Source organism: Micromesistius poutassou, assembly GCF_964030765.1.
Source record: "Micromesistius poutassou genome assembly, chromosome: 21".
In the NCBI taxonomy this organism is placed as follows: domain Eukaryota; kingdom Metazoa; phylum Chordata; class Actinopteri; order Gadiformes; family Gadidae; genus Micromesistius; species Micromesistius poutassou.
Window position 1 is genome coordinate 1,995,152 of NC_140291.1, and position 10,897 is coordinate 2,006,048.

General features: G+C 46.7%; 3 protein-coding genes across 5 annotated transcripts in view; 1 reads left to right on the forward strand and 2 right to left on the reverse strand.

Moving 5' to 3' along the window:
* Positions 1-241: 241 nt before the first annotated feature.
* On the reverse strand, positions 242-6,433 carry galk1 (galactokinase 1). The gene is made up of 8 exons (XM_084485917.1): positions 6,173-6,433; positions 5,844-6,033; positions 5,412-5,531; positions 4,895-5,030; positions 4,187-4,368; positions 3,966-4,116; positions 3,314-3,476; positions 242-547 (listed from the first exon to the last, which is right to left on the reverse strand). The coding sequence occupies exons 1-8, from the start codon at positions 6,332-6,334 to the stop codon at positions 473-475; spliced, it is 1,179 nt and encodes a 392-aa protein (XP_084342043.1). The 5' UTR covers positions 6,335-6,433; the 3' UTR covers positions 242-472.
* LOC311367089 (BTB/POZ domain-containing protein KCTD21-like) lies at positions 554-3,289 on the reverse strand. The gene is made up of 2 exons (XM_084485918.1): positions 1,842-3,289; positions 554-1,642 (listed from the first exon to the last, which is right to left on the reverse strand). The coding sequence occupies exons 1-2, from the start codon at positions 2,247-2,249 to the stop codon at positions 1,160-1,162; spliced, it is 891 nt and encodes a 296-aa protein (XP_084342044.1). The 5' UTR covers positions 2,250-3,289; the 3' UTR covers positions 554-1,159.
* Positions 6,434-7,204: 771 nt separating the features above from the next.
* Positions 7,205-10,897, forward strand: part of lrrc45 (leucine rich repeat containing 45) — an 8,506-nt gene continuing 4,813 nt past the window's right edge. Inside the window, exons 1-9 of one of the 3 annotated variants that reach the window (XM_084485986.1) lie at positions 7,205-7,282; positions 7,911-7,996; positions 8,370-8,652; positions 8,932-8,993; positions 9,084-9,154; positions 9,491-9,669; positions 9,834-9,962; positions 10,442-10,554; positions 10,831-10,889. In XM_084485986.1, the coding sequence (XP_084342112.1) occupies positions 8,388-8,652; positions 8,932-8,993; positions 9,084-9,154; positions 9,491-9,669; positions 9,834-9,962; positions 10,442-10,554; positions 10,831-10,889 (878 nt within the window). In that variant the 5' untranslated portion in view covers positions 7,205-7,282; positions 7,911-7,996; positions 8,370-8,387. The remainder of the gene's footprint in view (positions 7,283-7,910; positions 7,997-8,369; positions 8,653-8,931; positions 8,994-9,083; positions 9,155-9,490; positions 9,670-9,833; positions 9,963-10,441; positions 10,555-10,830; positions 10,890-10,897) is intronic. The other 2 variants (XM_084485987.1, XM_084485988.1) reach the window with 2 other exon arrangements.

The window sequence follows — 10,897 nt, forward strand, 5'->3', positions numbered from 1 at the left end:
TGTGTCTGCGGAAAAAGAAAACACTCAAGATGCTATAATAATAATAGCCATAGACAATCCGTGTATAGACCTTTATCGTAAATTATTGTATGGTTACATATGAAACAATATCGGATAAGATTAGCCAAAAATACTTCATGTTAACGTGCATGCATTCCAAATCGATTACCACTAGGTTTAATATAAAATAATTACATAATTTACTTTAGAAAGGAAACCAACCATTCAACTTGAAACCGAATTCTGATACAATTTCTTTATTAATTATTTTTGAAAAACATTTCAAAGATCACTTCACACATGAATACTGCTATAAGTTCAGACAGCTACGGCCACTGACTGAACCACTCTACTGCCCATAATCAAAGGAAAGCTAATCCTATCAAATCAATAATACAATCATCCAAAGGAATGCTCCTCTTTGTTTAGAAATAGTAAAAAAATTGAGATGAAAAGCCTGCAGCACTTCAGGTCAGGACAGACTCAGAACACGGGCTCCCGCGGACGGAGTGGTGACGTAGAACGTTGGGGTTCCACTGTAGCGTTCCTGTTGAGAAATAAAGAAACCATACATTTATAGTGTGTGTATCAAAAAGAAAATATTAAATATCAAACAAAAAAATAAATACAAGCACATGGTTAAAGGGTTACTTTAATGTCCACTACTAGTTGGCATTCACTAGAACCAAACCCTAATCTAACATCAGTCTTTCAACAGTTAGTTACACTTAGTGGACGCATGCCCAACTCACCCCATCCTGCTTGGAGCTTTCAAGAAGAGGAAGGAGATAGAGCACAACAAATCTTTTCCTTCGCACACTTCCTTTACTATGGCTTCCTCCTTACTAAATATACCCCATGTCCCATCCCAAGTAAAGGGGAAGTGTGCGTGTGCGCACGCGTGTGTGTGTGTGTGTGTGTGTGTGTGTGTGTGTGTGTGTGTGTGTGTGTGTGTGAGTACTGTAGAGTTGTGTTAAATTGTTGTTTAGAATGGTACACTGAGTATTTATAGAAAATCAGTTAAAGTATTTTTTTTTTATGTCATCTATCCTTGTTAAGAAACGACCTTTAGTCAAATCCTGGGGTTAAAAGATTAACGGACGACTGTTAGCAATCCTCCTGTGTGTGCTCTAGTATCAAAGATCAATCCTGCAGCAAATCAGCCCTTAACCAAACGAAGAGAGTTGCAGTTGAGAATGTCCTTTGGGTCAGGGGTCACCAAATCGACCTTGAACCCTTCGGCCAGGGACAACGACAGCAGCTCCTCCACAAAACCCTGCATGTCTCGAATCTCCTGTTGGTGCTGCTGGCTGCCGTGTCGCGCCTCTATGACGTCACCGGACGGCACCTGCTCGACCTCGGGCAGGAAGACGGTGAGTGCGCGGTAGCGCTGCTTGTTGTACTGGTCCTGGGGCAGCTCCTCGGGCCGGGGCACCCATTCCAGCTTCAGACGGTTTTGGCCAGCGTTTGACGGATGCAGGGAGCTGAGGCCCTGGGCCGTGCGGTAAGAAAAGCGCTCGCAAAGCATCCCCACGAAGGCCCTCCAGGTGCAAAAGAGGTTGGCGGTGAAGACGCGCACAGAGCACGTGCGGAGCTCGTAGTTCTCTGGCCCCCTGCGCAAGTTAAAGTGCAGCACGCGCACCTGCAAAAAAGAGAGACGGCAGAAGACGCTGACAAGACCGACCTGGAGAGCGCACACAAACAGAAGAACTGGTCCTGTGATGTCGTTCAACACAAACAAACTCTCTCGTTTCATATGGGCTCACGTGTCTCTCTATCTCTCACACACACACACACACACACACACACACACACACACACACACACACACACACACACACCTTGCAGTCAACATCCACCATCAGCATGGCTCCTAGGGGCCCCCCTCGGAGGCTGAGTGGCGCGGACGCCTCGCAGCGCGTAATCTCCTCCAGCAGGGGGCGTATCTGAAAGAAATCGGCCTCCCGACGCAGCAGCGGCAGCTCGGAATACACGTCCGGCAGGTCCAGGGAGCTGGACCGCAGATAATTGAGAATGTGCCGGAACACTTTCCCGTCGCGGTCGATGAAAACGTTCCCCCGCCGGTCCCTCAGCGGGGGGATCTGACCGCTGAACATGGCCCCGAGCATCGAGTCGCGGCAGCGCGTCAGCGTGTCCAAAGTCGTGGTGTAAAGTTCCCCGCCAACGTTGAGCGACACCGGGTCGCGCAGGGAGCCACTGTTGCTCTCGGTCGAGTTAAGGTTCAGCATCTCGGTGCAAGGGTCGCCGACCTTTCACGTGTGTCACAACTTTTTTACGATCCCGGGTCACTTGCTTCAACCCTAGTGGGGCGTCGAGCTGTGTTCTTCTTCTTGTTTTGCAACTGCAGCTGTAATGAGAAGGAGGTCCTGGCGAAGGGAGGTGGGCAACTCAGAGTTGCAAGTTTCAAGTCTCAACTTTTTTTTGGGGGGGGCTGATTTTCCCTCTTTGAGCCAAAGAAGTAATGGAGAAATAGTAGCTTGAGCTACAAAAGATGCTTGGAATTCTGCCAAGTCTATGGCTATGTGAAGTCTACCACAAAATATGATTACAACTAAAATATAGAATTCTTATATTCGCTGCCTTCCATTAATTAATGAAGATAAACATATTTTCAGATGATCTACATCCCCGGCATGATCAACTTATTACAGCTTACTAATGTCTGTTGATGTTTCTCCCACAGCCTTGTGGATGGGGTCTGTGTTGCTAGCCAACAGCAGGCCAGTTGCGTAACGCCCGTCGTGTCAGCAGCCTTGGAGAAAAGGGATCGAGGGGCAGTGTGACCCGACTAGCATGCTAATAGCCAGACACTTCTGCCTCAGCCTGTATGGCGCTCACTCTTATTCACTGCTCGTACCCCCCCCCCCCCCCCCCCCACCACCACTCACATTCTGGGGCTGTCCGGGCAAGACACGGGGGACTGGGCAATTCATCTGCAATGTCCCCCTCCTTAAAGCGACAGTAACACTGGAAATTGTCTTTAAGACAAAGCCTTACTCATCGACTTAGTTGCCAAGTCATTGTTTCAAAATACAATAGTTTTCCCGAAACATGAAATCATTAAATACAGCAATGATATTCACTTAATTCATTTCATTTAATGCATCATTGGGGTTCACGTTTGCAATAAAGGAAAGTCAACTGTAGGGGTTAAGCCCTCAAATATTAATGTGCCCTGTGTATGTGTGCCCTGTGTGTGTGTGTGTGTGTGTGTGTGTGTGTGTGTGTGTGTGTGTGTGTGTGTGTGTGTGTGTGTGTGTGTGTGTGTGTGTGTGTGTGTGTATAACCTGACCTGCATGTGCAGTATCGCCCTGTCAACGGCGTGGGCCTGCAGTAAAGTTACAGTGCATCCCCCGAAGCCCCCTCCTGTCATTCGGCTGCCAAACACCCCTTTCACCTCCATGGCCGCCGACACCAGCTCATCCAGCTCTCTACAGCTCACCTCATAAAGGTCCCTGGAAGGACAGAAACAAGGGATCATCTAACCTATATAGTGAATTTACATTTCCAAGTAAAATCTCAATACAACATGTCAGCATTTGGGTACATCGAAATCAAAACGCCCAGATATACTTCAAATGAAATAGAAACTGTGTTCTCATAAGCTGTCGACCGCGCCAGCTTCGACATGGTACAATAAAGTCCCTGCGTTCTGTGGGTTGTTTGTTTAATGACGGACCACGAATAGAATTGTATTGTTGACCGACTGCAGGCGGCGTTCTATGGTGGTGGGGGGTGGGGGGGGGGGGGGGGGTCATCAGCTACACTGCAGCACACACTGCAGCAATCACAGCCCAATGCTTGGCTTCGATTTGGTCGCAAACCGACAATCAAATTGCCAACACGGCAATTTCAATGTTATTTTAAGTTTACCCAGGCCTTAACCATCACCTTAGGGAGTTGTGGCTCTTCCCCGTAATTTTTTTGTTGCTCTTAACCATTACCTGAGTGAGTTGTGGCTGTCCACCATCAGTTTGCCAAATTCTTCGTATAAGCCCCTCTTGAGAGCTTCAGCCCCTTGGACAGTCCTCTGGATCTCCTGGATCACGTGGCGGGCTCTGCTATAGGTCACCTGGTCCATGCGGCTCCTGGCGTCTAACACAAAATAGGAGGTGAATGAACATGCAACAGGAAAGTCTTTGCGGTTTGAGGCTTTCGTCCTCACCCTCCAGGTCTTTCAGGGTTGCGTCCCGAAGACTACGCTTGCCCAGGATGGCAGCGGCTTCCATGCATTGTTTGCGTCTGGTTGGATACTCGCTGCCGGTCAGGGAGTGTTTGACATTGGAGTTGGTGATGAGGATGACAACACTCGGGTCCGACAGCGGAACAGGGGTGGCCTCCATGGACCTGAAAAGTTTAGTTTAAAAACAGATTGGAAAATGCTTAGGACGGCCTAGCTCACTCTACGCTGCATCTATTTATACCTTAGTTATTATTGTTATTATATATTATTATATATTACAGCTATTATTATTATATTTGTATGTATTTTGTATGTCCAGTATTGTAGTTTATTTATTTATTTGTTTATTTAGGCTTAGCTCTCTTACTTGTGTTTCTCTAAACTTTTACTTTTCTTTATATTGCACTGTTGAAGGAGCCTAAGACTTCAATTTCATTGCGAGCAACTGCGTCTGTAATGTGCATATGACAAATAAAACATCTTGAATCTTGAAAAGCTGTAAAATATTCTGCCTGTATAAGTCAAACTGGAAATGTGTACATTTGTATTAACAAACACAGCATTCTAGGTGTTATTTACTTTAATATTTAGTAGTTTGCAGGAGTCCTGTGTAGTGTAGAACCTGTTCTCGGTGGGAACTAAACAGAACTATAAACACTGACCGCATTAAAGTTAATTGCATGAAACAACCTGCAGTCAATCAGCAAGGCCTGACCCTCCTGGCCCAGCACAGACACGAGCTGGTCCATGATGCCACAGGGGACACCGGCGTGCGAGTGCTCGGCCTGCTGACAAGCCACGGCCTTCGCCACCTGGTCTCCGTCGTCTGTGGACATCAGGAGCATGACAACAATCAAGGCTGAAGTCAGCTTTTGCAGTTTAATTCAGAAAATAAACAACCAACGGCACGGAAGTTTTGTGTACAGTACAACATGGTGGTTTAACCCCACGTTATCAAAATAGTGATGTTTAGCATCAGCACAATGCATGATGTAGGAGCCGATTCTGGGACATTCTGTGGAACAATGTTTAGACGTGGTCTGAAGTTGCCAACAGCCAACAGCCAATGGCTTATACATTTGACCATTTGGAAGGGTAAATTCATGGCTGCATATTAAAAGAATTCCTTGGCCAGCAGAATATATTTCACTTTTGCAGGTAAAAGGATTGAATGTTAGAACCTGTTCCCCACTCTGATGTGACAGACCTGGCTGGAGCTGCTGGAGGAAGGTGTACGTGGCCACTTCCAGAGAGGCGGAGCTGGACAAACCTCCGCCCAGCGGCACGGTGCTAGCGATCACAGCCTTGAACCCCGGCAGAGGTGAGGCTGGAGGCCGGGGAGACAATGACAAACACTGTGATAGCATTCCTCCATGCGGCATAGCATACACACAGCTGCGAATGGAGATACGTTTTTCATATTATTTCCATGAGGGGTTGTGTGCCACCTCATCTTTACCCCCCAAAAGCCCTATTTGTAACCCAATACATACAATTACAACAATGTTATAACGCCCCAACACAAGCATGCATTGCCGTACGTTATTGACATTCACATGCCATTAAAGTTACATTTCCGTTAAAGTTGTCAGTGTTCAGTGTTTGCCAGAGACAAAGGGACCATTAATCGATTGTTTACCCCTATAATGTTGCACAACACCCTTGACGTAGTTAGCCCATCCTGGTTGCCCTGGAGACAGCGTTGAGCCGTCACTGGGCAAGTAGAAATCGACTCTCCTGGGCTCCTCAACATCCTTATTTGCCGTTACTACGGTGACGGCTTGGCTAGGGTCCGGGCTTCCCACAACAACCGTCACCAGGGCAAGGGCCTTCATCAAATGGACAGAAAATGGACTGTATAAATAAATGTATTTCATGCATGCACGTCATATTCTGAACGAATGGTTAACTGCTCTACTTGAATGAATGAACAGACGGTGTTAAAAATGTAGATGGTTATAACGTTACCATTGGTAGTACGAATCCATCATTGTAGTCGGTGTGCTCGCCAATCAGATTGACTCTGCCGGGGGCACACACCACCACCTCGGGACTGGAGCCAAAGCTCTGCTCGTACAGTCGACGGGCCTCTGCCACAACATCACAAACAGCTGGAACCGGACTGGCCATAGCAGACACTTGGTACAAATCCCCCAGGCGGTGTGGAAAGGGGGATGCGATCGGGTGACATAAAGTTCCAAAGTCTAGTCTACTAAAAGTGTGTGTGGTCAAAATGTTGTATTGAACATGTGATTCACAACACTTCCTGTTTGAGAAATAACATAATCCTCTGGCTGCAACGTTAGAGGATATGATTGGTAGAAGGACTGCCTCATTGTTTCAGCGTTGTTTTCTGACTTATATGTCTGTATTTGTAAATACAACGCATTTCTCCACACAATAAAAAAATATATACATTCATGCTCATCCGACGTCCAACCAAACGCTTCATTCCATTTGAACTCATGTGGTTTTTTTTCTCTATTTAACACGGTGTACGGTAGGCAGGGGGATTAGCTCAAATGGTAGAGCGCTCGCTTAGCATGCGAGAAGTAGCGGGATCGATGCCCGCATCCTCCAATACTTTTAGTTTATTTTTCTCACCAATTTTATTTTTTTATGCGTCACATGTTTTCAATAAACTACAATTTAATCGTGATTTTATGCATCGATAGTGTTAGATACAAAAATATAGACTTGTTGAACATTCACTCAATGGTGTATATTAGGGCTCCCTCTGCTGTTTTGGTCGCGCCATTTAAAAATGTATTTTAATTTATAAATAAATAAAATAAATAAAACTCACTAACTAAATGGAACTAAATGTTACATTACAACAACCATTACACGAAAGCTTAAAGAGCCAAATTAAATTTGGATTGGGTGTGTTCAGTGTTGGACGCCCGCTGGGAAAACGCAATGAACTTCATTAACCGACATGCTTTGCGGCCCTAACCGCTCACTGGTTCATAATAATATTGTTGCCGCTTCCGGTTTCTCTCTCAACCGTCAGCAGCACAACCTAAACAAAACATCAACGATTGTTGAAAATCATGGAAATGTAATCGTCGCCTAAAAGTTTGTGCTTCTCTTATGATTTTAATTAGTCGATATTTGCACCACCACCGCTCACTATTGCTCACGAAATACTTTTGAAGCAGTAAAAAAAAACCCCCAAAAAAACAGCTTCGATCAGCATGGTAGGATCAGAGTTGTTTACCAACAACTCAGCTCAGCTTCTCAGGGCTTACTGCCTACTAGTAGCAGTCAGGGTGTTGTGTATTGGATTAGGACAATTGACTCAAGAAGCTTTTCTCTATCTACTATTTTGTTTGTGTGTGTTGCTATGCACCATAGCTTCTTAGCCTGTGGTGTTCTTAGTCTTAGGGTCAATGACAGTATGATCAATGATCACGACTTGATTGCATGATTGTCATTTCGTTTTTTACAATCGGGTAAATGTGGAAGCTGCAGTTTAAAGTGTGGAGGACCTGTTCTTTAATCAACAAGTCAGTAACCGTGCTGTTCAGCTCAGCTCTACAGTTGGTAACTTACCACCAATGATTATCATCATGCAGTACTAGTGAACTTCCTGAAGCCATTTTATACCATTTTCTTCTAACTCTATGTAGCATTTTAGCTTCCCCTGCAAACATGTATGTGGTGTGTCATTGTTCTGGCCTTTTCCTCTGTGGTCGTCTTGCAGAGATGTGCATGCAGGGATGATGCAAGGAAGAGAGGTTTAGGTGAAGGATAAGGACGGACCAGCAAGGACCACTCTCATTTAGAGAGGTGAAATCTCAATAGGCTACTATTTTTGTGCTGGGTTTTCACAATACATTACATGACATTACATTATGTCATTTTACACACACTTTTCTTCACAGAGGGTTAGACTTACCTAACAACCAAACTTGTATCTTGATTCAATGATATACATACAGTGCATATATACATATCTAGATAAATATACAGTGAGATTATATATATGTACTGTATATAATACAACACAGTGGTTGTATATATAACCACTGAATCTTAATGAATGCTAGTCTGCAAGATCCATTTCTCATCATTCTGCAAATCATCTTTTAAAACCTATAATACATATATATATACTGTATATAGCGCAGGCGATTCTCACCCATCATGTCACGACCTCCAGCTCCAGAGCCACGGCCCAATGGAGGACTTCCGGCGGACCTTTGTGCGTGTGTGTAAGGAGGCGGGCGTGGAGCCGCAGGAGTCCGTCCTGGCCCGGCTCCTTCAGGAGAGACGAAGCGGCGGCGGCGGCGGTGGCGATGGCGGGGGCGGCGGCGGCGGGGCCCGGCTGGACCTGAGCGGGCAGAGCCTCTCTGCGGACACGTGCCTGGCCCTGGGTCGGGTGTTCCAGAACGACAGCGTGTTCACCGAGGTCTCGCTCAGCGACTGCATGCTCAGCGAGGAAGGTGAGCTTGACATGGTGACGTTCACACACACGCACGCACGCACGCACACACTTTTTTCTTTCAGAAACGTGTCAGGCCACAGTGTGCTTGTCTTATGTATCTAATGTTGGATTTTGTATTGTATCATTTGTGGAGTTTACCTACCTACATAATAATATAGTGCATGGGGCTCCAACTTAGAGCAGATGTAGCAGTGTGTGTATTATTGTGTATGTATCGTACGTAACATTTGCATCTCAAGGTCAAGCTCTTTTTTCATTTGCCTCTTATTACCCTAAGGTGCTAAGGGCCTACTGAGTGGATTCTTCACCAATACCACTATTAAAGTACTGGATCTGAAGGTAAGGCCATACATACCAGATCGTTCAAAGATAAGATGGTAGTAATGGTACAGTATGTGTGAATATATAATATAAAATGTGTTGTCTCAGGGGAATAACCTCAGGTCAACTGGTGCTGAGGCCTTGGGGAAGTTATTGGCACGAAACAAGACCATCCAAAGGTAAGACGATAAAACCAAATAAATCCTTATCGTCTGTATTATATATCTATGACAGAACTAGGCCTGCATTGGAACAGTATGGGAGAACAGTATGGCAGTATGGGAGAACTAGGCCTGTATTGGAACAGTATGGGATTATCATTTTTCTAAATCTTATCATTATAATAAATCAAATAAACACAGGTTATTCTGGTTATCCTCACATTTTTGGTCAACATGTACCAAGATGGCGGGCTCAAACGTATTTTAAGGACCGTGAGATCAGAGGGTTGGAACCCTCCTACAGCTGCATCGACTACAGTCTTACTACATCTGTTCCGTGTTTGCCGTTTGCAGGCTGGTGCTGGAGTGGAACGCCCTGGGCATGTGGGACGAAGCCTTCTCCCTGTTCTGCGAAGGCCTGTCCGCCAACGGAACTCTGACCCAGCTGGACCTCCGCAACAACCAGATCACCCACCAGGGGGCCTCAGAGCTGGCGATGGTGCTGAAGCGGAACGGCGCCCTGGAAGTGTTAGGTGAACCAGAGGCTGTAGATAACACAAAACAAAAATGTCAATAAGGTCCTTCTTGAAGGAACACTCCTGCCCTGCCACAAAGGGTAGTGTAGTGGTTAGGACAGGGATAGGTTAAATGCAGAGAATGAATTCCGACCCTTCCCTCCATCTTCATGTCCTTCTAGATCTCCGGTGGAACAACATGGGCCTGCTGGGGGGCCGGTCTCTCCTGGAGGCTCTGCAGCAGAACCAGACCCTGGTGCAGCTGGAGATGGCAGGAAACAACGTACCTAGTGACACGCTCAAAGCTCTAGGTACTGGAGCTCACATACACACGCACACGCACAATCACACATGCACAAAAGGGCGGCATTAGCTCAGGAGGTAGAGCGGGTTGGCTGGTAACCGCAAGGTTGCTGGTTCGATCCCCGGCTCCTCCTAGCTGAGTGTCGTGGTGTCCCTGAGCAAGACGCCTCACCCTAATTGCTCCTGACGAACTGGCTGTCGCCCCGCGTGGTCGACTCCGCCGTCGGTGTGTGAATGTGTGCATGAATGGGTGAATGTCAGTCAACACTGTAAAGCGCTTTGGATAAAAGCACTATATAAATGAGGACCATTTTACACGCACAATCACACGCGCACATGACAATACACACATTCACACATGCTATATTTACATCTTTATGTTCCTCCATCGGAGCCTCGGCTGTCACAGCCTAACAGTCCCTGCTCACACTCTCCATCCCTGTCACCTCTCTCCCCCCCCCCCCCCCCCCCCCCTCACCACCACCAGAGCAGGCCACGGGACACAACTCAGACAAGAGGTCGCTGCTCAACGAGGGCCGCAGCAGGAGCAAGGTGCTCAGCAGGGAGATCAACTCCCTGAAGCAGGAGAAGGGCCGGCAGGTGACGCCTCAGCCCGGCAGATGCATTTGAAAGATCGAAGTAGAGGATAAACGCGACTGACTGTTTTCCCTTTTTTCACTCCCATTATTTGGTTCCCCTCGGCCGCCGCACCCCTGTGGCCGAGGACAAAGCCTCGAAACAGATGTGTTGCGCAAATCAAAACATAATCTCCCTGACATAAGATCCACTTGGTTGCAATCTGTGACGACACGGCTCGATGCCACTAAGTCCTTCACTCCTGCAGCTCTGACGTCCACGCGGCTGTCTTTCTTTCAGTATCTGAGCCTGATGGAGACGATTGACCGCCAGAGGGACGAGATGGGGCGCTCCAACAGGTGAGCAG

What these genes read in the sequence shown, in the direction of transcription:
- LOC311367089 (XM_084485918.1), bottom strand. Translation starts at nt 2,249, where the DNA reads ATGCTGAACCTTAACTCGACCGAGAGCAACAGTGGCTCCCTGCGCGAC. An exon ending in TGGTGGATGTTGACTGCAAG is followed by an intron (nt 1,643 to 1,841) that starts GTGTGTGTGTGT and finishes TCTTTTTTGCAG; the next exon opens with GTGCGCGTGCTGCACTTTAA.
- galk1 (XM_084485917.1), bottom strand. Translation starts at nt 6,334, where the DNA reads ATGGCCAGTCCGGTTCCAGCTGTTTGTGATGTTGTGGCAGAGGCCCGT. An exon ending in ATGGATTCGTACTACCAATG is followed by an intron (nt 6,034 to 6,172) that starts GTAACGTTATAA and finishes CATTTGATGAAG; the next exon opens with GCCCTTGCCCTGGTGACGGT. An exon ending in GGGCGATACTGCACATGCAG is followed by an intron (nt 548 to 3,313) that starts GTCAGGTTATAC and finishes ATTTCTCAACAG; the next exon opens with GAACGCTACAGTGGAACCCC.